This window comes from Narcine bancroftii, chromosome 8 (assembly GCF_036971445.1).
Source record: "Narcine bancroftii isolate sNarBan1 chromosome 8, sNarBan1.hap1, whole genome shotgun sequence".
NCBI classification, from domain to species: Eukaryota; Metazoa; Chordata; class Chondrichthyes; order Torpediniformes; family Narcinidae; genus Narcine; species Narcine bancroftii.
The window spans coordinates 35,547,884-35,570,079 of NC_091476.1; the positions used below are offsets into that span (position 1 = coordinate 35,547,884).

A 22,196-nucleotide genomic window follows, 5' to 3' on the forward strand; every position below is an offset into this window, starting at 1 on the left:
ATCCACAGAGCTAAAGCATAAATCAGCTGCAGATTTATCCCTGGTGTCAGAGCAACTATTTGTCCTTCGTCCAAAAACACTGAAACAGGCTCTTTAGTAACTAATGTCCAATCTGTACATTGTTGCAGTATCTCAACCATAAAAAACAGAAACAGCTCATTCAGCCCTACTAGTCTGTGCTGAAACATCATTTCTCTAGACCCACTGACCTCCATCCTTTCCATAACCCTTTAGACCACTCCCATCCATGCATCTGTCCAATTTATTCTTAAGACTTAAGAGTGAGCCCACATTTATGCAAGTTGGCAGCTCGTTCCATACTCCCTCCACTCTGTGTGAAGAAGTTCCCCCAACGTTCTCCTTAAACCTTTTACCTTTCACCCTAAAGCAATGTCCTCTCATATTTATCTCACCCAATCTAAGTGGAAAGAGCCTTTTGCATTCACTCTGTGTATTCTCCTCAGAATTTTGTAAACCTCTATCAAATCTCCCCTCACTCTTCTATGCTCTAAGGAATAAAGTCTCAATCTGTTTAATCTTTTCCTGTAACTCAACTTCTGAAGACTGCACTTTTTCAATCTTACTGATATCCTTCTTGTAGTTTGGCGACCAGAACTGCACACAATAATCCAAATTTGGCCTCACCAATGTCTTATACCACCTCACCATTCACCCCAACTCCTGTACTCAATACTTTGATTTATGAAGGCCAAGATGCCAAAAGCTTTCTTTATAACCCTGTCGAACCATGACGCCACTTTCAAGGAATTATGTATCTGAATTCCCATATCCCTTTGTTCCTCCACACCTCTCAGGGCCCTACCATTTACTGTATATGCTCTACCTTGGTTTGTTCTTCCAAAATACAACACCTCACACTTGTCTGCATTAAATTCCATCTGCAATTTTCTGCCTCATTTTCCCATTTGCTTCAGATCCGTCTTCAAGCTTTGAAAGCCTTCCTCATTGCCCACAGCACCTCCAATCTTAGTCTCATCAATTTCCCACATTATCATCCATATTATTGATATAATATGGATGGTAACAACAATGGTCCCAGTACTGATCCCTTAGGCACACCACTAATCACAAGTCTTCAGTGTGATAAGCAATCATCCATTACCACTCTGTCTTCTCCCATTCAGCCAATTTCAAATCCATCTTACAACCCTTCCACGGATACCTAGTGTCTGAATATTCTGAACTAACATTCCACGTGGGACCTTTCCAAAGTGCTTTCCAAAGTCCATGCAGACAACATCCACAGCCTTTCCTTCATCAACTTTTTTTGGTAAGCTTGTCGAGAAAACGCTACAAGATCTGTTAAACATGACCTACTATGCAAAAAGCCACACTGACTATCCTTAATCAGCCCTTGGGAGTCCATATACTTGTATATCCAAATTCTCAGAACACCCTCCAATAATTTACCCTTTACTAACATCAGGTTCACCAGCCTGTAATTTTAGTTTACTTTTGGAGCATTTTTAAACAAACCTCTGGCACCTCACCCTTGGCTAAGGACATTTAGAATATTTCTGCCAGGGCCCCTGTAATTTCTACACTAATCTCTCTCGAGGTCTGAGGGAATATCATGTCAGGCCCAGGGGATTTATCTACCTTTATTCACTTTATTCCTCCTCATTAATCTCTATATATTCCATGCTACTACTGCTTGTTTCCCTTCCTTCCTTATACACCATGCTAGTTTCCTCAGTAAATACTGATGCAAAAAAAACTGTTTAAGATCTCCCCATCTCGTTAGGTTCCACACATAGATTACCACTCTGATTTTTTTAGTGGACCAATTTTCTCCCTTACTATCTATTTATTTTTAATATACTTTAGAAACCCTTCGGGTTTACCTTCACATTATCTGCCAAAGCAACCTCATGTTTTCTTTTTGCCTTCCTGATTTCCTTAGGTATTCTCTTACATTTTCTGTACTTTTCTAGTACCTCATTTGCTCCTTGTTGCCTGTACCTCCTGTACACCTCTCTCTTCCTCTTTACCAGATTACTAATATCCCTTGAAAACCAAGGTTCCCTATGCCTGTTAACTTTGCCTTTAATGCTGACAGGAACATGAAATCTCTGCACTGTCAAAATGTTGCCTTTGGAGGCCTTCCACTTACTGAACACATCCTTGCCAGAAAATGACTAATCCCAATCCACTCTTCCCACTTCCTTTCTCATTCCCTCCAAATTGGCCTTTCTCCAATTTAGAATCTCAACCCGAGGACTAGACCTATCCTTATCCATAATTAACTTGAAACTATGGACATTATGGCCACTGGACCCAAAATGTTCACCTACACAAACTTCAGTCACTTGACCTGTCTGGTTCCCTAATAGGAAATCAAGTATTACATCCTCTCTCTCATTGCAACAGTTGGTCTACTTCAGAAGTATTAGGTGTTAACTGCTTTTTGGACATCCCATCCCTATGAGGGATGCACTGCCTCTTTAAACTCTATGGGAAACTCAAACAAACTTTTAAAATTTTTATCAATTTCATTACCAGCCTCCTTATGATTGCTAGGGCCAGCAGTTCTGAAAAAGAATTGCCAATGCTCAGACACTCACAGCTAAATGTGACCTTGATTCAACGCTGCCAAGGCTTCAACGGGAGCTGAATGGCCTCCATCGCACTCGCTCCATCATTGGTCTTTTATAACCATATAACCACTTACAGCACAGAACAGGCCAGTTCGGCCCTACTAGTCCATGCCGTAACAAATCCCCACCCTCCTAGTCCCACTGACCAGCACCCGGTCTATACCCCTCCAGTCCTCTCCTATCCATGTAATGATCCAGTCTTTCCTTAAATGTAACCAATGATCCTGCCTCGACCATGTCTGTCGGAAGCTCATTCCACATCCCCACCACCCTTTGCGTAAAGAAATTTCCCCTCATGTTCCCCTTATAATTTTCCCCCTTCAATCTTAAACCATGCCCTCTAGTTTGAATCTCCCCCACTCTTAATTGAAAAAGCCTATTCACGTTTACTCTGTCTGTCCCTTTTTTTTGGTAAGCTCGTCGAGAAAACTCTGCCCCATTTTTGATTATGCAACAGCCAACTAGACATTTCCCCTATCTTTGAATGGAAATTAGTTGGTTACCCTCTTACAATTTTACTTTATTTTGATGCCTTTAAATATATATATTTTTTAAACTTCTTTTTAATTCACTATTCTTTGATTTATTTTTTGAATCAATTTTGCTGGTCTTAAAACAAACTCTTCTAAAACTTCACAGACTCTAACAGAAGGGGAGGTTCTGCTCAGAACTTGTCCTGCTTCACTACTGTTCACTGCTGAACTTGTAGATCTGTACCAGGCTAACATAGCATGGCAGGCTGAATTCTATAATTTAGCTCAACAAGCCTGTCTACTTCACGACTGCAATGGCTTTTTCCCACTTTGCAATGTTTGTTGCTGTATAAAATTTTTAAATCCTTCAGATGGTTTGCATATCTGTCATTCTAACTGACTGTCGCTTGCAAGAAAAGGTGGATGGATTGTGTTTTGCATCTATGCTGCATCCCAAAAAGTTCAAGATAAATACTCGAATAAAAATCTCTGAAATTCATAGTGCGCCTGACCTATCACCTTCTTGCACACTACTGTGGTTGGATAAGATGATAAAAAATATTTTCAAATTAAAAATAAATCAGATCTATTTCTTTTTATATGTATTTACACCTGTTTTTAAACTCTATTTGGATAAGTTTGTGGACATCAATTGGCACATACTCCTCACAGAGAAGAAAAAACTCTGAATTACAGAATTAAATTAATTCCCATCTTACCTAATCTGTTGCAAACTTATCTTAGTTCCTTTCTCCTGAATGGCTAAATATCTAGCAAGACCCTTATTCCCCTATTGCAAATTTAACACTGCCTTTTGCCTAAATCCCTCTTCCCCACATTGTCAATGCTTTGGTCCCTTTCCTCTTCTCAATGCTGCATTCATTTTCTCCTTTACTCTCTGCACCCTTGTACTTCATCATCCCTTCATTTTGACAATGACCCCTAAACTCTAGGAATACTCAATCCAGAAGACTCAACAGATCATAATTTAGAGAAGTGAATTTCATGATTCAGGAACAGAATCAAATGCAGCCAATTCACAGAAACATTATATCTTTACTTAGAAGTTTCAAACAACCAATTGCATTCCCCTAGCAGTTTCAACCTTTTGAAAGATACAGAGAACACATTATTTTTGGGTAAAAGAGACAAGAGATTACCAGTTCATGCAATCTATTCCATAGAAATCACTAGTGTCCATTACTGTGCCCAAAATGCAACATTAGTCAGACTTGCCTGCATGGTTGCTTCCTAGGTTTTGTTCTTTAAAGACCATTGAACAAACTGAAAAGAACTTCAGACTGACCTGCAGTGGATTATGACTCAGACCATTGCTGAATAAACTAGGAGGATGGTAGGACCAAAAGCAGTGGTCTACCAGATGAGAATATTGAAGCAAATGTAGAGCAGGCAAATCCAGTAGGCAGGACAGAGAGAGTAATGAGCTAAACTGCATTTACTTTAATGGAAGAAGCCTTACTGGTACGTCAGATGAATTCAAGGGAATTGGCACATAGGATAGCTACTACAGAACTATGGCAAAGGGATAGGATGGACTGGCAGCTCAATGTCACAAGGTAGCAATGCTTCTGCAATGACAAATGTGAAGCTAAGAGAGAAGGGGGAGTTACACTATTGACTATGGAGAATATCATAACTGCACTTAGCCCAACAGCCTGAATACGCATGAGATTGTCTGATCTTGGAAGCTAAGTAGGTTCAGGCCTGGTCAGTGCTTGGAGGGGAGACCGCCTAGGAACTGTAGGTCTCTGTAAGGGCACTGGACAAAGTGGTGACTCACTGATGGTAGAGAAAAGTCAAAGAATTTCATGTGTGTTACATTCCAAATTTAGTATTACAGAACAACTCCAATTATCTGAAATCAGATTCTCGAAATCCTCATTTATCCAAATTTTTAAAAAAATCAGATAAATGAGGATATCTGAAACAAATCGGAAATTTTCATTTATCTAATTTTTTTTTCAGAGCTGAATGAACCTCACAGATTGAAAAAAAATTCAGTCGACATGAAATTAGAACAATTGTCCTCATTTCAGGTAATTCCCTCCCCTCTCTCTTTCCATTGCTTCTTCCCCATGACTTTTCTCTCCAACTTCCCTCTCAAACTGTGTGCCACTGTCTCCCAGATGCAGGCGGTCAAAAGAATCCCTAATCCCAGCGTCATCAAAGAGAGCAGCCTCCCAGGCAGGAGCGGGACCTCGGGCTCCCCTCCCCTTTCCTCCGCACAGTGGAGTTCCTGACACCGACTCTGAACCTTCCCCTTGGCCTTCTACCACACATGCACACCGGCCTCCCCGGTAAGCATGTGCGGTAGGCCTAGGGGAGGATTTGGAGTCGAGACTCAGACTTCAGGGTCAGGAGCTCCAGGGAGACAGGAGCCCACCGACTCGCCAGTGAGTCTTCCACCAGCCCGGAAGCCTCCCCGGGGATCAGCGGCAGTGGTGGGGTAGTGTCGGGCATCGACCACGGCCAGCATCTTTAGTAAGAATGAAACATTATTTTAACACTTAAAAGGCCTTCCCTTGTTGTTGGTTGTTGTTTAAACATTAATACAAGTGATTTGCAGTTGCTAGTGGGCTGTTTTTAAAAGTATGACGGGTTTCTCTGAAAAGAAAACGGTGTTTTACTGTACGTGACAATAATGGAACTTTTACCTTTACCTCCTGGTGGAACATTCAGTCAGGTCCTTTGGGTAGAAAACAGAAATAATAAAGGGATGATTGATGGATTATACTCCAGGCTCCCCAATAGTAAGAGCGTACAGTATTAGATGTTGATAGGGATTGTATTAGTGCTAAAAGATTGAATGGGACTGAATTTGCTTAGTGCGTCCAGGGAAGTTTTCTGAAGCAATATGTGGATGGCCCTACAGAAAATATACTCACGCTCCTCTCTGAAACTGAATCAGGGTGAGCGGTTGATATGGGACCAGTGACCCTATTTCTATTTGTTTCAAGGTCAGTAAAAAGGAGGCACGTGCCAAGTATAGGGAGCTGGGATCAAACAAGCTCCTTGAGAAGTACGAAGAATGCATAAATATATTTAAAATGCAATTAAATGATATCCCTGGCAGCTAAGCAAAAAGGAGAATTCTAAAGTTTAAGAGCTAAAGACTAGCCAGGCACCCGTCAGGATCATTGCCACTCTCCTCAGTGTGGAGCCCAGGGTATTGGGAAGGTCTTAAATGAATACTTCCTATCAGTATTTAATGTGTAGGATATTAAAACTGGTTTGTGCAGGGAACGGGACAGTGACATCCTGGAACATATCTAAATTACATAGAAGGAGGTTATGCATGTCTTAGAAAGACCCAAAGGTAAATAAATTCATGAACCTGCAATGTGAGATAAATCGGGATAGGGAGATTGCCAGGCTATTGCAGAAATTTGTGAAAACAAAAAAAAAATTGTTGTATGTGATGTCATTTAGAGTCCTCAAAGTTTATCTATATTGAGGAATTCAATAAATGCATGATAACAATCCAAGGACACACAGAATACAAAAGTCTGTAGCACAATACAGGTCCTTTGGCCCACAGTGTTATGCTGAATTAGTAACTGATTATAACTACATGAACTTCCTCAAATTTTCCTGCTGCAAAACCCATTTTTCTTAGTTCCATGTAATAGTATCTTAAAAGATCCCATTGTATCTGCCTCCTATTCGATGCTCCCATCACTCTCTGTATGAATAACCTACATTTTGCACCCCCCGTGAACTTAGTCCCAAGCATCTTAAAATGCTGAAGCCTTGTGTTAGCCATTTTATCCCTGGGAAAAAGTCTCTGACCATCCACACGATCAATGCCTCTCATCATCTTATACATCTCTGTCAGGTCACTCATCATCCTCCATCACTCCAAGGACAAAAGACCAGATTCACTCAACCTATCATCATTAGGCATGTTCTCCAATTATTATAAATCTACTTTGCACCCTCTCTGGAGCATCCACATGTTCCTGGTAGTGAGGTGACCAGAAGTGAACAATATTCCAAGTAGGTCTCATATAATTGCTGTATGATCTAGTTACCTTTGGGGGAATCAAAGGTAGAGGTGAATTCTTGGGAGTCACTATCTTAAGAAGATCTTTCCTGGACCCAACACACTAATGGCATCACGAAGAAAGCATCTCAGCACCTCTACTTCCTCTGAAGTTTGCAGAGGTTTGGGATCACATTGGAAACTCTGGTAAATTTATATAGATGTGTGATGGAAAGAGTGCTGACCGGCTGCATCACAATCTGGTTTGGGGACACCAAAACCTCCCCCAAGCGTAAAGCCCTACAAAAGGTGGTGGACACAGACCTGGACATCACAGGCAAAACCCTCCCCTCCATTGAGAAATCCACGGGGAACACTGCCATTGGACTGGAGCTGCAATCTTTAAGGATCCACATGACCCAGCACACACATTGTTCTCATTGCTACCATCAGGAAAGAGGCATATGTGCCACAAGACTCACACCACCAGGTTAATGAACAACCGCTAACCCTCCACCATCAGACTCCTCGAGGACAAACTCAATCAGGGACTCATTTAAGGACTTTTACTTTTGGACTTTCTTGATGTTTTTCTCTTTGTATTGCACAGTTTTTTTAAAAACATTTCTTTATTTGTTTACAGGTGTACATTCAGTACAGTTTTTTTTTTGCACTACCAATAAGTGTTAGTTCTCCCTCACCCGCAGGAAAAAAGAATCTTAGGTTTGCATGTGATGACATGTACATACTGTGATAACAAATCTGAAATACAACATTACCTAATGATGAAAATTATTTGTAAGACTTCATTCATTCCATATTTCCTATATTGCAGCTGTTCAAGCTTATGCACTCCAGTCAATAGTCCTTAATTTTATCTCAACAAAGGTGAAAAAAATCTCAACAAAATCCCATCAGTTGTTCTTTGACAAAAGGCACATGTTCCTCAGCAGGCCAAGGCAATCAAAATTTAAACCAACAAATTCCATTATTTGGTAACACAATAATATGAGTAATTATTAAAAAAAAAATGTTAAATTATGACTAATAAACTGGATGAAGAACATCGGGATCAAAGAAAGCACATAATGCCTGGAATTAGAGATCTTGAGCATGAGTTAAGTATTCTTCCAACATCTTCACAGTAAAATACATCAACAATCAATGTTTACCGAGATCAGCTCATGAATTTCATAAACATTACACAAAGTGAAAAGAAGAAAATGCTGGAAATAATCGGCAGGTGGAAAGTGAAATAGAATTTCTATTTCAGGTTGACTCATTAGAGCCAGCAAAATCTCGAAAGCAGTTGATTGAAACTGCAAACAAGAAGGAGGGGTGGAAAGAATGGAGGGACTGGGTCTGAATGATGACTAAAGTGAGTGAATGACTGGTGGGGTTACTGGCTGAGAGAGGCAGCTCATCTGGCTGCAGGAGATGTAAATCGAGGATAATAAATGAGGACAAGAGGAAGATACCGTAAACAGAATAAAACACAAACAAGAGGTGAAAGATATGGAGCAATATACTTGCTTGAACTCTTGAGATACTAGATAATAATGGGAACCTTCAAATGGCAGCATCTATGGTGGAGAAGAACCAAATTAATGATACAGATTGATGATCTTGTGCCAGCATGAACTCATTCTGATACAAACTGGAAAGGGTCATTTTCTGAAATTGTGGAATTCAGCAAGGTATTCAGAAGATGATGTGATGCAGTCATTTGGTTTTGCTGGAATTGTGAAAAATACTGAGAAGTAAACTCTGTTTCTCTCTTTAAAGTTATGACTGGTCTGCTGAGTATCTGATTCATGCTCTTGTTATATTTCAGATTTCCAGAATCTGCAGTTTGCTTTCCAAAATGTGGTATAATTTTTATCCTGCACAATCCTCCCAATAGCAACTTGTAGAAAGTGCAGGAAGGGTTCACCAGGATTCATTCCTTATTGCAAAGGTATGACAATGTGTAGGGCCAAAACTACCTTACCCACAATCTGACCCAAGTCTTTACCAAGACCTGATTCATGCTGGAACTGTGAGTGAGCTTCAGCATTTTAGAAACATTCTGAATTTTTTTCTGACAAATACAAAACTTAATTTATATAACATTATATAAAACATCTTTAAATACCCATTAATTTCTAAATACCTTTAAACAACTAAAAATCTCTACACTCTTTGTTCTGAAAACAAACTTCTTTTGAAAAAAAAATTGAAAGATTATTCATAAGTTAATATCTTCTGCAAAAGACCAAACTTTTGCCTGAGGTTCTCACAGATGTTCATTTCCATCAAGATCAACCAGAGTGTACCTACTCCCTAGAAAGTTCATGATGCATGAATTGGATCATTAGTCTATGCTCCCTCACTGAACTCCCTTTTGAGTTTGGCACTGGAGAAGTTAGCTGCAAATCATGATTGGTAACTTGTTGATTTACATCTTCACTTAAAGGAGAAAATTTGAGGGGCACCAGCTAACAATATCACAGGAAAATCATGAACCCTGATACGTTAGCAAACAAAGTTTTGCTATGCAAACAAGTCAGGTGAGCTAATAGATTGGCACGTTTCCTAGTTACAGAGTCTGTAGCAAATGAAATGAATGGAAATTATTCCATCTGGGCACCCTTGATATAGACCTCTGTTTCCTTTAGCCCCCCCCCCCCCCATCTCTCCCCTTCCCCTATCCCTATTTATCCTTCTAGCTCTGTACCTCTCTCTTTCTTTCCCTTTCACTTGGTCTCCTTTCCTCCAACTCTGCATTGACAGATCAATTCTCACCTTTCCCCTCCTGTCCTCCCATCCATGTCCTATTATGGCCATTTGCCTGGTTACCTGCACTTATCCCCTGCTCTTTCTTCCCTCCATCAGCTTTTCTGTGCGTGCAGATGGCTATCTGGTGTTTTTCCCTCATACCTTGAATAAGAGCTTAGGCTTGATATGTTGGTTATCTATCTTTACCTCCTATGGACACTGCATGACCTGCTGAGATCCTCCAGCCTTTTTGTGTATTAACAGATATTTAGGTTTTGCTTTCATTGCGAATGTTGGAAGTACACTTGTTAAATTATCTCCCTTTGTATTAAATTTGAAGGCATAATTCTCCAGACAGATTACACAATTTTAAGAAGAACGAACTAGATCTCGTCTAATTATCTAACTTTGCTGCAGACAAATACATGGCTTCTTGTATACAATCAAAATCTATTTGCTGATGAGACTGAAATAAATTGAGACAGAGCACAGGACATAGAAGAGTACAGCATGGGAATGGGCTTTCCATGAAGGAAAGGAAATGCAGTAAAAAATATAAATGGACAAAAAATGCTAGTTAAACTTGAACATGCCCATGCCAAAAAAAAAAAATCAGTTTCAATTTTAAGTTTTGCAATATCTGGACATCTGGAAACATTACTCTGTACACCCACATCAAAATAATTTTGTTTTAATGAAGTAAAGCATCCTTAACAGCAATCCTTGAGGAATTACAAATTCTCACATCATGATGCCTGAATAAAAACTTATTTACAAAGCTCTAGTTTCTGCTTCCTAAAATAACATATGGTTTAAAACCCATGAATTGCTATGCTGACATGAAATATCCCTTGCACGTCATGTACACACAAAAGTTACATGACTATTTCAGTATAAGGTTCAATGAGTTGCCCAACAGCATGTCAAGTGATAGAACATTTACCAACAATGATCCCCAAATAAAAGCATTTGAGTGACTCAAATATGTGTTCACCAACCACATGAACTAAACTAATAACAGTAATATTAGCTGGGCGTAAACACGTTCAGCCAGAAACTGAAACATATCCATGGCTTCCTCACACGAGTTTCACTGTTAACCAGTGGCACTCAGCAGCCATGTCCATTTTAGACCCATCCTGCCTTTCATTCCTATCCACTTCACTTGACTGAAGTGAATGTCACACTGCTGATCCTCTCTGTTTAGGTTTAAGCCAGTAATATTGCATTAGGAATGACTGGGTGAGACTATGGAAGGCATCAACTAAAACCTCCAGCTGCATTAATGAACAAAACCATAACAAAAGGTGTTTAACAGTTATCCTCCCATAAGCAACATTGACTCAACTATCTGTAAATCATACATTTTTCCAAGCACACTAATGGCTTATATTCTCTCCTCTCAGTCAGTGCAAAACGGCCCAAAACCTACTATAAATTGAGGGTGTATTTGATTTTCTGAATCTGCAATAAAAACTCATGGGCATCAAAACCCACTAACAAAAACTACCAGGACAAAATTTGTTTTATACTGAAAGTAATATCTTTTGTCTTATGCTTAATATTTCTATTGAAGTGAGAAACATGTGACAAAATAACATTAATGTCAGATGTCTGGCACATTTTGGCTGATGCAGTCACAGAACGTCTCTTTGAGAGTTATTACCTGTAGTCTTCAGTGGAATGCTGACAGGTAAAACACTGCCATGGGCTGTACACAGTTTCCCATTAGCTATGACTGGTAACATGTAGAAACAGGACAACCTCAAAAATTTTTTGTTTGTTTTATTTTTATCCAAAGCACAGATGCACGTCCTTCTAGGTTAGTACAGTGCTAATCGCAATTGAGCAAAACAACCTTGGAGTTCAATCGGAATCATCCAAAGGCCACTGAGACTGAAGTTAGATCTGAACCACAAAAGCACTATCCAAATCAATAATAATAGTACAAGAAGGATCTTGGCTGAGTTCCAAGCTGTTCTGTTTCCGAGAAGTCTGCCTTTCTCTCACTCTAACCTCTTAAGTATCCTTGACTCGCTATGCCTCACAATTGGCCAGAGTGCAATTCAGCTGTCCAAGTCCCAAGCTTTATGATTCTTTAGATTCCCCCACCCCCTCCTTTACAATACTGCTTAAAAACACCTCCAGACTAATGGGTAGGATTGTGCTTTATCACACAACGCTCTGCACTTCCTCTCCATACTGTTCCCACGTCTGGAGTTTTTGCATTACTGCAAATTCCATCAGCCTCGAGACTTGCTGCTGAATTTGTTCTGCAAGGTAGAAAACTCTGCAGATGACGAGTAGAATTCAGGAAGTGGGTCCTGAGGACTTGCTTCAAGACCACCCCAATAGCTTACTGCTGTTAAAAGCCTTTAAGTGGCTTTTAAATGTCTGATGATGGGATACATCAATAAATAGCTCAAAAGGATTGAAGTAATCAAATACAATTTTATGAAAAATAATTAAATTGAAAGCATAATTGAATTCTGTAAATTTATTTAAGGTAAAATAAGGAGAAAAAAAAAACACCCTCCTCAATCAAATTCAGGCTGTCCACCCTATTTATGTTTCTTATAGTCTTATGTCCACCTATTTAGTAATTTCTCATCCTTTGTTGCTCAAAAGTGAAAAGCCCTGGTTTGATCAATATTGCTTCATAAAAACATGTTCTCCAATCCAAGCAGCATCCTGGAGGATTCTCCACTGTTCCCACTCTTAAGCTTCTACAGCCTTCCTGTAATGAGGCAACCAGAACTGAACACAATCTAACCAAAGCTGCAACGTTACCTCATGGTTCTTGAACTCAATCCCCTGATTATAAAGGTCAGCACACATATGCCGCCTTAACCACCCTATCAACTTACACAGCTCCTTTGAGGGATCTTTGGACTTTGAAGCCAAGATCTCTCTGTTGCTCCACATTGTTAAGAATTCTGCCATTAACCATGTTTTTTTTGCCTTCACATCCGAAGGGCATCACTTCACACTTATCCGGATTGAACTCCATCTGCCTTTTCTCTGTCTAACTCTGCATCATTTCTACATCCTGTTACAATCTTCCACCTTATCCACACCACCTCCAAATTTCTGTTATCTGCAATCTTTTGAATCAACCACTCCATTTCTACATCCAAATCATTCATAAAAATCACATAGAATAGAGATCTCAGAATAGATCCCCCTGGAATACCACTAGTCACTCACCTCAGGCTTCTGAGAAAGTCGAGTATTAGGGCACTTTTTGGTTTAACATCAATGCATTTGGACCAGGAAAGATTGTTTGTGATTTATACTTCTCAGAACTTGAAGCTCTCCACCATCTGTACCTCAGCACTGTTAATATGTAGGCCACTAGACACCGACATCCAGGCAGAATATGTTCAATCTACTACAAGCCTTTGCTTTCTGCAAGCATGCCAATTCTAAGTTGCCACAGCCAAGTTTCCATGCCTCATGTCTTTCTGAATGAGCCTACCATGGGGGGATGTTGTTAAATGCCTTACTAAACACCACATCCACTGCTCTATCTATGTCCAATTTCTTTTGTAACATGCTCAAAACACTCAGGGATTCTGGTTTCCTCCCACTTTTCATAACATACCGGGGGTATAGGTTAATTGGGTGTAAATTGGGCGGCATGGGCTCATGGGTCGAAATGGCCTGTTAACGTGGTGAATGTCTAAATTTAATTTTAAAAAAAATGCTCATAAATCCTGTCTCTAAGAATCCTCTCTAATAGTTTGCAAACCACTAATGAAAGACTCCTGGACTATAATAAATAGGATTGTCCATATTGCCTTTCTCTGGCCCCTCTCCTATAGCCAGAGAGATGTAAATATCATTGGTAATGCACCAGCAGTCTCTTCCCATAGTAACCTGGGATATATCGAGTCTGGACCCGGGGACATATCCAAATATTTAAAAAAAGATCCAACACTTCCTCTTTCTTAATCTCTACATCTTCAGCACATACACCTGCTCTGCACTGACCTCACATTCACCAAGGTTCCTTTCCCTGGTGAACACTGAAGCAAAGTATTTATTTTGTACCTCTACTACCTCCTCTGCCTTCAGGCATGTTTCCTTCTTTATCCTTTAGCAGCCCTACCCTTACTCTAATCATCCTTCTGTTCTTCTTATATGTGTAATATACCTTAGGGTTTATTTTAATCCTACTTGTCAACATCCTTCTTGACCCCTCTTCAAACTCCCTTAAGTTCTTTCTTGTTCTTTCCTGATTGCTATACAATTCTCATGAGTTCTTCTTGACTTTTCCGTCCTCAACCTCAAATATGTTTCCTCTTCCTCTTGACTAGCTGTCCCACTACTCTTGTGAAGCATGGTTCCTTTACCTTACCATCTTTTCCCTAAGCAGGACAAACCTATCGAGAAGCTTAAACAAGTGGTCCCTCAACATCCTCCAAATTTCTCCAGTGCATTTCACTGAGAATATCTGTTCCCACTTTAATCTCCTTAGTTCCTGTCAATCCCATCCCAATTAGCCCTTCCCCAATTAAATACTTTCCTGTTTTGTCCAGAGTCATGCTAAAGATCAAAGAATTGTAATAACTGTCTCCAAAATGTTCACCCACTGAGAGGTCTGTCACCTGACCAGATTCATTACCCAGTACTGGATCCAGTGTGGCCTATCTTCTAGTTGATCTGCCCACATAATGTGTCAGGAATCCTTCTTAGACACACCTGACAAATTCTGCCCCATCTCAACCTTTTGCCAAAGTGGGGGTGCCCGTCCAGAATAAAGGAACTTGAAGTTTCGCATTGCAAAAACCCTTATTTTTGCACCATTCCAAAACTATGCCTACTTATCTGTTCATCAGAAGTCTGGTAGCTAATTGGGGGGATGGGGGAGGGTGCGATAAAATACTTCCAATAGAGTGATCGCTCGCCCCGTTTCTTACTTCCACCCACACTGACTCAATAGGCCATCCTCCCACAATGTCCTCCCTTTCTGCAGCTCTTCTACTACCCCTGATTAGCAATGCCACTCACTACTCTCTTTGACTTTCCTCCCTATACCTTTCGAAACATCCAAACCCCAGAACATGCATCAGCCAATCATGTCTGCCTGTCAGCTGGGTCACCATTCTGGCCACAACCTCATAATTTCACGTACTGATCTATGCTCTAAGTTCATCACCTCTATTCTTAATACTTCTCACATTAAAATTGACACATTTAAATCCATCTTTCTACAGAACCACTAGTCAATGAAAAAAGGCATCTTTTGAATCAATGTCCATTTCTTTGCCTGTTAGTCTTTTCTTTGGTTATTTTGAGACATTTTTATATGGCAGGCGCTAGTTGCTGCTACTGTTTGAAAGTTGAAGGCAAAATTAATTGTGGCTCTCTTGTCATTTACCTGTGAATCTAACTGAGATCGCGCAAGTTAGATCAGATTCAAATCCTGGCCCAGATATTATTCACATTCTTATTGTTGCTCCAGAATTTGTAACATTAGTCATCATCCATTCATGCTTGTATTACAAGGGGTGTTCCTGGCATATCTCCAAATGGAGTCATTCATGATATCTCAATAGTGACTGACATTATTTCATGTATTTCAGTATTTTTTTTCTGCTGAAGAGAATGAGATCAAGCCTCTCTGGGGATTAACTTTGTTAGCATGATGTTCAGATCCTCCAAATATGATTTTGTATGTTTGTTTGTAGTTCATTATCATATGTATGTATGTGTGTGTGTGTGTCTGTATATATGTATAATATACAAATGCAATGGAAGTCTTACTTGCTGTGTCTTCCAAGTGCAAACAAAAGCTTAAGTACAACTAACACTGGGAGCCAAAATTGATATTATAGAAGGAAGAGAATAAATAAAACAATAATATGTGTTCATACTTGGCTGGTAGTGCAAAGATTGTGCTGTGTCAGAAGTACAGATAGATCTTTGGTGGTCTTGAAGTAGTGCAGGGAGATTCAAGAGCCTGACAGCTGTTGCAAACAAAACTGTTTCTGAAGCAAGAGGTGCTAGACTTCAGGTTTTCATGCCTTCTGCCTGAAAATACCACTGAGAAGACAGCATAGACAGCGAAATGGGGGTCCTTTATAAGACCAATAAGACAGGCAACAGTTTTAGCATAGCAGTTAGCCTAACACTATTACAGTGACCCAGGTTCAAATCTTGTGTTGCCTGCAAGGATCTTGTACATTCTCCCCATGTTCACGTGGGAATTCTCCAAGTGCTCCAGGTTCCTCCCACCCGCCAAAGCAGGTTCCTCCCACCCGCCAAAGAAAGAGCATGCAGGCTTTGTAGATTAATTGGTGTATCTGGGCAGCATGGGTGCATGGTCTGGAAAGGCCTAATAACGTGCTGTATCTCTAAATTAAAAATTAGAAATTTGCCCATTTGTTCCACTGAGTCTGTTCTGCTATTTGAATCATGGCTGATGCATTTTTACTCTCAACCCCATTATTCTGCCTTCTCCCTGTAACATTTGCACCCTTAATAATCAAAAACCTATTTCCCTCTGCTTTAAGTATGCCCAATCATACCTTCATAGCTGTCTGTGACAACTAATTCCCCACAGATACACCACTCTCTGGCAGAAGAAATTACTTCTCATCTCTGTTCTAAAGGGATGTGCTTATATTCTCAGGCTGAGCCTACTGGTACTAGACAGCCACTACTCAAAGCATCTTCTCCACATCCACTCTACCCATATCTTCAATATTCAGTAGGTTTCAACGAGATGCCTCCGCCTAAACTCCAGTGAGTACAGGACAAGAGCCATCAAATAATTCTCATACATCAACCTTCTTATCGCTGGGATCATTCTTGTAAACCTCGTCTGGGCCTTCTCCAACACTAGCACATCCTTCATGAGATATGGGGCCCAAACTGGTCACAATACTCCAAGTTTATGATGTTGGATAGCTTTTTAAAACAGCTGAAGATCCACTGAAGGAGACAATACACTTGTGAGTAACCTCTGTTGGACATTTGACATAGCAACTCTTCTCAAATTCCAAACGAAATATACCTGCTGGCATGCCTTCTTCATAATTGCATTGACATGATGGTCCCAGTATAAATCTTCAAAGATGTTGATACCCAGGATCTGAAGTTTCTACACTCTCCACTGCTGACCACCCCCCCCCCCCCCCCCCCACCGATGAAGACTGGTTTGTATTCTCCTGGTTTCTCCATCCTTACTTTTGCTGACAATTAGTGCAAGGCTGTTGTTGTGACACCACTCAACTAGTCGATCTACTGTATATTTTGGCATACAAGTTGAGCTAAAAAAGCACTCAAAAATCAGGGGTTGACATACTCCAGATACAAAAATGAGACCTTAAATTCAACTAATAAAAGACTTGATGTAGATTCAGTGTATAAGATGACCTGGAAGCACATACCCACTGCTACTGCTCTTCAATAACTCCCCACCACTGCCATAACCTACCAAGAAATTTTACATTTGTAGATCCTGAGGTCCCCGCTCCTGTCCGGGAGCCAACACATAGCCGTGGTTCCTGCACCGAGCACACTTGGGCAGCGAAGTGACTTCTTTGATGTGGACAGCACTGCACCCGATGTTGAGAATGCATTCACTGTCGCAGACTCTCGCTGCAACCGATGGTGAAGACTTGGTCCCAGCACTGATTAGCATCATCCCGGCCAGAGGCAAAGGTTTTTTTTTACTTGCTTGCTTAATTTACAGATATGTTACTTGGCGATTGGGGTGTTGAAACAGAGTTTGGATTGTTGCTGGCAGGCCTGGACATAAAACTAGGGTTTGACTTAAATGCCCAATTATATGGTAAAATCGTAAGATGAAGAAAAAGTAGAAGATGAAGAAGAAGAAGAAGAAGAAGAAGGTGTAAATGAAGAGGAAGAAGAAGATGAAGACGAAGAAGAAGAAGAAGCAGAAGAAGAAATAGAAGAAGAAGAAAAAGTGGAAGACAAAAACAAAAGAAGATGAAGAAGTCGAAGACGAAGAGGAAGACAAAGAATGAGGACCCCACTTATCTGAAGTTCGCCATACGCCAAAATATATGGTATCTCCCCAATGTATGCTTTCCCATTGTCATCTGTGATTCTGGCATTTGAATTGTACCTATCCACACAGTCATGGGTGCAGAGATAGTGGAGCAGTAGGCACAACATGCATCCTTGATGTGCACCTGTGTTGATTATCAGTGAGCTGGGGATGTTTTACTGATCCATGCTGACCGTGGTCTCTGATGAGAAAGTCAAAAATCCAGTTGCAGAAAGAGGCACAGAGGCCCAGGTTGAGAAGCTTTCTGACTAGTACTGAGGGTATAATGGCATTGAAAGCTGAGCTATCATTGATGTAGGTATTGCTGTTGTCCAGGTGATCCAGGGCGAGCAGAGAGCCAGTGATATTGTATCTGCTGTGAACAATTGTGGCGATAGTCAAATTTCAGTGGGTCCAAGTCTTTGCTTATGTACGAGTTAATTCTGGCTAATGACCAATCTCTCAAAGCATTTCATTACAGTAGATGTGGGTGCTACTGGGTGATAGTTATTGGAGCAGCTCACTACTCTTCTTGGGCACCGGGATGATTGATGCCCTTTTGAAGTGAGTGGGAACCTCCGACTGCAGCAGTGAGAGATTGAAAATGTTCATGAACATTTTGTCTCCTTCAGTGGATCATCAACTGTTTTAAAGAGCTATCCAACATCATAAACTTGGAGTATTGTGACCAGTTTGGGCCCCATATCTCATGAAGGATGTGCTAGTGTTGGAGAGGGCCCAGACGAGGTTTACAAGAATGATCCCAGCGATAAGAAGGTTGATGTATGAGGATTATTTGATGGCTCTTGGCCTATACTCACTTGAGTTTAGAAGGCGGAGGCATCTCGTTGAAACCTACTGAATATTGAAGGCGTGGGTAGAGTGGATGTGGAGAAGATGCTTTGAGTAGTGGCTGTCTAGGACCAGTAGGCTCAGCCTGAGAATATAAGCACATCCCTTTAGAACAGAGATGAGAAGTAATTTCTTCTGCCAGAGAGTGGTGTATCTGTGGGGCACAGATTTTCAGTACCCTACCAGGTACACCATCAGGGTCTGATGCCTTGCGAGAGTTCATCCTCTTAAAAGATGTCCTGATGCTGGCCTCTGAAACAGATATCGCATGATCGTCAGCTTTTGCAGGGATTCTCACAGGTTTAGTAGAATTCTCCTTTTCAAAGAGAGCATAAATTAAGCATCACAGCCATTCAAGAAGTTAGGTTTCTCCTTGTAGGATGTAATGGCCTGCAAGCCATGTCATAGCTGGCGAGTAGCTGACTTCTCTTGGAATTGCTTCTTTACTGTTCAGATAGCTTGCTTATAACTTTCCTCGGTTCATTTGAATGAAGTTAGAATGACATCAATGTAATTGAATGAAAAATATAAGTTATGGAAATGATTAATAAAAGTTATTTTGGCCTGGAAAAAAAATTAATGTATATAAAACACTTGCCAAAAAAAAACTATATAAAATAGTTGTTAATGGGTCCAGAAATTTCCCCATATCTTGCTTCAGATGAAATGTTTCAGTTCTGAAGTGGCTGGTTAACTGGGTTTATTTTCCTTGAGCACAGGAGAATGAGAAAGGGGAACAATGTACATGAAAGGTTGAAATAGAGTGGATTGGGAGAAACTTTTCCTCATCATGGAAATTTCTGGCAAATTTCTAGATATGTGGTGGAAAGGGCATTGATCTGGAATGGGAACACCAAAAAACCTTTTGCTGAGTGTAAAGCTCTGCAAAAGGTAGTGGACATAGCCCAGGACATCATCGGCAGAAGCCTCCCCACAATCGAGAACATTTATGGGTAACACTGCCGTCAGAGAGCAGCAGCAATCATCACAGATCCACATCACCAAGCTCTGTTCTCGCTGTTGCCATCAGAAAAGAGGTACAGCTGCCACAAGACTCACACCGCCAGTTCAGGAATAGCTGCTACCCCTCCACCATCAGACTCCTCAACCACAAATTTAATCATGAACTCATGTGAAGAATCTTACTACTGCAGATGTTTAAAAAAAATCTGTATTGCACAATCAATTTGTTTACATTTTTTTATTTGTTTACATGTGTTTGTTAAGTACAGTTCGCTTGCACTACCAATAAGTGATAATTCCGCTGCGCCCTCAGGAAAAAGAATCTGAGTGTTGTGTGTGATGTCATGTATGTTCTTTAACAATAAATCTGAATCTAAAATCAGAGGGTATGGGTTTAAGGTGAGGAATAAAGAGGTCAAGAGAGGATCTGTGGGCAAATCTTTTTGCCCACAGGGTGGTTGCAATCTTATTGCTGAGTATCAGAACAAGCACCTGAAATGGTGTAAAGGTGTAGAAGGCTAAGGGCCAGGCAGGTACTTGTAAATGGGATGTGTGGATGGGGTGCATAATGATCAGCATGCGCTAAAGAGCCTGTTTTGGTGCTGTACAACATCATGACTCATTGTTTGGGCATTTGGATGTTACCTCAGAATATTTACATGTGAGATTTTCAACCTTTCACCGATGCCTTACATTTACTAAATAGTTATCTGATGTTCTATTGCAATTTAAATGGAAGTTCTTCAAAAAGAGATAAATGCATTGAAAATAAGTCAACAAATTAGTACATTTATCTTGATGGGCATAAAGTACCCATCACTGAAAGGATTTTATTTTTAATTTGATCCCAAATTTAAATCAATATTAAAATCTGTAGATTCTTTTTGTTTCATGGATCTGACATGTGTGCTGCATATTGAACTTGTGAAGCATCTTGGGGAATCTGACTGGGGAGAAATGTTACCAGGTATCACACCTGGCACATTTCATTCAAGCACGGCCGAAAACCACAGCTAAAATTGGAAACATGTAATAGAGTCAGAATCAGCCGTACGATACAACTTTACTGCACAGGTGGGGGCCATTTGGCTCATTTGCACGTAGCAGCCTTTGGAAAGCCCTGTAAAATTATTTCTCCACTCCCACTACCGCCCCCCCCCCCCAATCCCATTCAGTTTTCACCACTGCCCTGCAAATATAGACCCAATTCAATTTTAAAAGTAGCTGCTGAATCTATTTAAACCTCTCAGACGGAACATTCCAGATAATAATGACAACATAAAAAATTGCCTCATCTCTTCTTGTATCATTTTGCTTTTTAACTTAAATTACTACCCTCTGATTACTTCTAAGTACATCAGTGGAAAGTTTCTCCCAGATCACATTTCTAAAATACTCTATATATTTTTAATTGCCTGTTGTATATCTTTTATCCTTTATTGCTTGACAGAGGACATTTCTAGTTTCTCTAATGTCTCCTCTGGTCCCTCAGCTCTGTTATCATACCATTAATTGCTTCTGCAACCTCTCTTTGGCCTCATCATCCTTTCGAGACTGAAGTAATACATGTATATCCTTCCATAAGCAACTGTAAATTTTATAGAACTTACAGTGATATCTTATTGATAAATAGAAAAAGGACATACTTCATAATGTTGCAAAGATTATCCAGTTTTCACAATAAAAATTATAATCAACACCCAAGTCAACTATAACACAGACCCCACCAAGGTTATCCAACAACTTCATACATAACTGACAAAATCAGTTTAATTCACACTTTGCCATTGAAAGAGCTTTTTTATTTGCAATTTAATGGCGTTGCATTTATTTTTATTTGGCGATACACCACTGAAACAGGCCCTTCCAGCCTGCGTTGCCCAATTACCCCCATTTGACCAATCAACCAATCAATGTGAAAGGAAAGTGGCGCACCCGGAAGAAACCCATGCAGACACGAGGAGAATGTAGAAACTTTGTATAGACACCAGCAGATTCATACTCAAGTCACTAGCTCTATAGAGCATTGCGCTAACCATGTATACCCTTGAACTCATTTTAAATGATACCGTATCACAAACAATCTGTGAGCAGGAGGCTGAATTTAATGCAAAATGAATTGTAATCTGTCAATACGTTTATCTTCTAAAATTTCTGCAATGCACTGTATACATTTGTCTGTCATGAATTACCAGCTCAGATTAACAAATCTAACCTACTTCTGAAATAGGAACAGAGGAAGTAGGAACAGGAGTAGGCCAAAAATGGCCCATCGAGCCTGCTCCGCCATTCAATACGATTATGGCTGATCTAATTTACTTCTCTGTGACTTTTGCTGACAAAGCAAAGAGTTGCAATGTCATGGTAACATTATTCCCACCATCCATCATTCATCCCCACCCCTTTGTGCCACACATAATCTTGTCAGGAGTGAATAGCTGGATCTCCCTTCTTACATCAAGACAACAGCAACATCTTGTTAAGGACTCGGCAAATATAAATGAAGATCC

General features: G+C 40.2%; 1 protein-coding gene across 2 annotated transcripts in view; it reads right to left on the minus strand.

The window, feature by feature from the left end:
* Window positions 1-22,196, minus strand: part of pcdh19 (protocadherin 19) — a 177,186-nt gene that overhangs the window by 29,429 nt on the left and 125,561 nt on the right. The window contains exon 4 of one of the 2 annotated variants that reach the window (XM_069893432.1): window positions 8,624-8,677. The exons of the other annotated variant lie outside the window; for it this stretch is intronic. Within the exon in view, the coding sequence (XP_069749533.1) occupies window positions 8,664-8,677 (14 nt within the window). The 3' untranslated portion in view covers window positions 8,624-8,663. Of the gene's footprint in view, window positions 1-8,623; window positions 8,678-22,196 lie in introns of those variants that run through there. 2 annotated transcript variants of the gene reach the window in all.